The sequence below is a fragment of the Culicoides brevitarsis genome, chromosome 2 (genome assembly GCF_036172545.1).
Source record: "Culicoides brevitarsis isolate CSIRO-B50_1 chromosome 2, AGI_CSIRO_Cbre_v1, whole genome shotgun sequence".
Classification (NCBI taxonomy): Eukaryota; Metazoa; Arthropoda; class Insecta; order Diptera; family Ceratopogonidae; genus Culicoides; species Culicoides brevitarsis.
The window spans coordinates 10,819,286-10,823,218 of NC_087086.1; the positions used below are offsets into that span (position 1 = coordinate 10,819,286).

A 3,933-nucleotide genomic window follows, 5' to 3' on the forward strand; every position below is an offset into this window, starting at 1 on the left:
GCTCTAAATGGATAAAAATTTGTCAGAGGGCTCTAATTTATCATTTTTAATCATTTTGCAACTCAAAACTGCCAAAAAATTGAAACTGAAAAAAATGTTTTTCTTTGACATAGTTTTGTTTTGAAAACTAAATCAAGAGCAAAACTGTGTCAAAAACTATGTCAAAGCAATTTTTGTCAAATCTTGCTCCAAATGGATAAAAATTTGTCAGAGGGCTCTAATTTATCATTTTTAATCATTTTATAACTCAAAACTGCCAAAAAATTGAAACTGAAAAAAAATTTTTTCTTTGACATAGTTTTGTTTTGAAAACTAAATCAAGAGCAAAACTAAATCAAAAACTGTGTCAAAGCAATTTTTGTCAAATCTTGCTCCAAATGGATAAAAATTTGTCAGAGGGCTCTAATTTATCATTTTTAATCATTTTGCAACTCAAAAAAATACATTCGACTGAAATATTTGTCTTAAGGGATAAGTATTTATTTAATTTTTTTAGTTGTGTAGGGTACTTGATAAATTTTGTATTTGAATTAGCATGTAACACATTTTGCTCGTACTCTAAAAAAAACAACATTGATATTTTTTACGAGCCGAAAAATGTCTTTTTTACTGAGAAATATTCGTTCGCCAATAAATCAAATCAATTCACTTTTTAAATCGTCACTAACTAGGTAATTTAGTAAAATTTCGGAAGTCAATTATTCTGAATATTATTAAAATTTTGTGTATTTTTAGTGGTGCTCTCAATCAAAACATCGCTCGTTTTCACATTTCACCTGCAAATCAAAAACTACTGGATTTTTTCGATGACAACAAAAACTGGGGCGAAAACGAAGTCAAACACGGTCGAGCATGGCTAAAACCCGAATTGCGAATAAAATCAAACGCTGATCTTCATAAATTATGGTATATTTTGCTAAAAGAACGTAATATGCTGATGACCATGGAACATGAATGTGACCGACTTGGTCGATTTTTTCCGAGTCCCGAGAGAAGGGATAAAGTCAAAATTAGCATGGAAAATCTCGAATCCGTTATTCAAGAAAGAAATAAAGCATATTACGAATTGGAGGTAGGAGAACCTGTTTATATTCGAGAAAACCAAGAAATTTCGACAGAGCTTGGAGTCACTGCTGAATATCTAACAAAGGAGCATACGATAGAAAAAGCACAGAATGAGGAATGGAAAAAGGGTCGAAGGTTTCATGGAAGTCATGCGGTTTCCAAATTTTTACGATACTATCGAGAGAAATATGTTTTGGAAAAATACAGAGCCAAGAATCGCGATAGAAATGAAGTTATTAAACTATTGAATCGTTTTCCGAATATTGATAGAAATTTATTGCGAGAGAGGTTTAATGTCGATGTTGATAAAATTATAAAACAAAATGCTGCTCGAGGGCATCATATTCAAAAAGTAGAGTCAATCGACAATTAATTTGAATCGACTTTTATTTAGAGAGAATAAAAATTAACCAAAATTAAATAATTGTGTTGATTTTTGACTAAAAATTAATTTGTTTTAATCTGCAACAACTTATAAAGTTAAAATTATTTGAATTGAGCGAATAATTTTAATATTTTCATTTTTTGTCCCGGGGGAAATAAAAAAATATTTTTTTTTGAATTTTTTGTTTTAATTATTCTTAACATTAAGGCCGCTCCAAGCGAAATTCAAAAATAAAGTCCGATGCTCCATTTTAAAAGTCAAAAATCCAATAGGGCAAAATAAAAATAAAAAGTTAAAAATTTCATCAAAATTGATCGTTTTTTGTTGTATTTTCATAATTTTTCAAGACATTTTCAAAAAAAAATTATAAAAAATTTTCAATTATTTTAATTTTTGTTTTAAAAATCATATTTTAACTTGAATTTTTTCTTCTAAAATATTTCTCATAAAATTACTAAATTTTTTTTTCAAATTTTTTTTAACAGTTATTTTTTATGAAATTTTAACTTTTCAATTTTTAACTTAAAACGATCTAAAATCAATTTTTAATCAATTTCAATTTAAAAATTAAAAAAAAAAATTATTAAAAAACTAAATAATTATATTGCTAAAATTCTGTCATTTTGTATGAAATTAAGTATTTCAAATTTTTTTTTTTATTTTGCCCCCCCCCATTTTATTTTCAAAAATTTTGGACTTTATTTTTGATTTTCCTAAATTATTTTTTTTAATATCATTTTCAAATTTGAACTCAAAAGTGGAAAAAAATCTAAAAAAAATTTCCCAAAATAAATATATTTGAAAAAAAATTTTTTTTTTGATCACGTGACCAAAATTAATTTTTTTTTTCAATATTCTGGGAGATTTTGATTAATTTGTTTGAGTTCAAATTTAAAAATAATGTAAACTTAGCAAATTTTTAAGAATCAAGGTTTTAGGTCCAAAAACGTTAAAAAAATACAAAAATTAGCAAAAATATTTATTTTTTTAATTTTCTCCCCTTCTCCTCATGAAAGTCCTTATGGAAAAAATCAAAAATAAGAAAATGTGTTTTTTTTTTAAATTTTTTATATAATTTTTTGATTATTTGTCTTTATTTTTCATTCAAAACTTGTCCACAATTTTCAGGTTCCAACAATCCGTAACTTCTGAGAATTATTGCCAAACCTTTTGTCAAATATTTGTTCATACCCATAGCATCACACATGACATCGAACTCTTTCTGAGACAATGGCTTGCCAGCAGGTCTTTTTGGACCTCTCAACAACGTACAAAGCGATGGTTGATTCTCATCATATTTTATTGGCAGTTTCGCTGTAATTTGATCCTGTTTTGGGTACTGCACATTTTTTCGAGTCGCAAACGTGAATCCTTGCAAAGTTGGTATCAAGCAAGCGTAGCATTTTGTGTGAAATTTATCTGGTTCGTGCCACTGCATCGGACTTCCGAGAAGATTTTTGGTATTTTTGGGTTTTCCTTCGGTTTCAAGTAAATGTTTGTTTCCCATCAACATTTTGTAGCACGATTTGCAGATGCTTTTTGGTGCAAAGTCCTCGTAAAGTACTGCATGAAAGAAGTAAAGCTTGAAGAAAATCTCTTGTGCTGTTTCGGTGAAATTTCTCATGGAAGTTTTTGGGGTAAATAAACCGCAAACGTGGCACAACAACGGAAGATTTGTGCATTTTACTTGAGTTTGTCCCATTTTTTAGTTTTGTTCAAGTACTAGCTCGACTGATGGAGGTATTGTTGTTCTCGTGAGCTTTTATACTTGAAATAATTGTCAGTGAGCTGATTTAAAATGGTCAAAAGTGACTCATATGCTTTGATTAGTGACCTATCTTTATAACCTACAACCGACAGAAGAAGCGTTGAGCTGAAAATTAAAAGTTGAAGTAATATTTTAACACAAACGCATGCAAAAAATAATTTAATTTTGCAATTTTTTTACCTTTTTTAAGGAATTTTTAAAATAATTTAGTCCATAAAATCACGAAAAAAACAAAACACACGAGGGTTAAATGCTAAAAATCCTTTGTTCGTTGCCAGCTGATGTTACGGTGACTTGATATGCGATTCGGGACTTGAAAAAATCAGTCTTGTAACTTAAAATGGGCCTAATGAGGGCATTTAAATTGTCTTTTAATTTTAAATATTTTTTGAGATCGGAAATATCTGACTGAATTTAATTTCATTTTTACCTGATTTTTTTTCTTAAAAAACTTTTAAAGATTTTTTTTTATTTTAGAAAAAAATTATCAATATTTAAATTAAATCAAATTAAATAAAATCAATAATTATAGTTGTGTGTGAATTTTAAGCATATTGACTAAATTTTAAATAAAAATTTTTGTCCGATGCCCCATTTTAAGAATTGGGGCAAAATTTAAAAATTTTTTTTACCGATTTTTGGTGTCTTTTAAATAAATAAAACTTTCAAGAAAATTTTTCAATTTTTAGTTAAAAATTGTATTGAATAATTTTGT

General features: G+C 27.5%; 1 protein-coding gene across 1 annotated transcript; it reads left to right on the forward strand.

Annotated features, from left to right (window-relative positions):
• Window positions 1-529: 529 nt before the first annotated feature.
• LOC134830623 (large ribosomal subunit protein uL29m) lies at window positions 530-1,615 on the forward strand. The gene is made up of 2 exons (XM_063844167.1): window positions 530-671; window positions 736-1,615. Exons 1-2 carry the CDS (start codon window positions 598-600, stop codon window positions 1,436-1,438), a joined length of 777 nt encoding a protein of 258 aa, XP_063700237.1. The 5' UTR covers window positions 530-597; the 3' UTR covers window positions 1,439-1,615.
• The last annotated feature ends 2,318 nt before the right edge of the window (window positions 1,616-3,933 follow it).

Coding starts and splice junctions, on each gene's coding strand:
- LOC134830623 (XM_063844167.1), top strand. CDS start 598: ATGTCTTTTTTACTGAGAAATATTCGTTCGCCAATAAATCAAATCAAT. Junction 672..735: donor TTTAAATCGTCACTAACTAG/GTAATTTAGTAA, acceptor GTGTATTTTTAG/TGGTGCTCTCAATCAAAACA.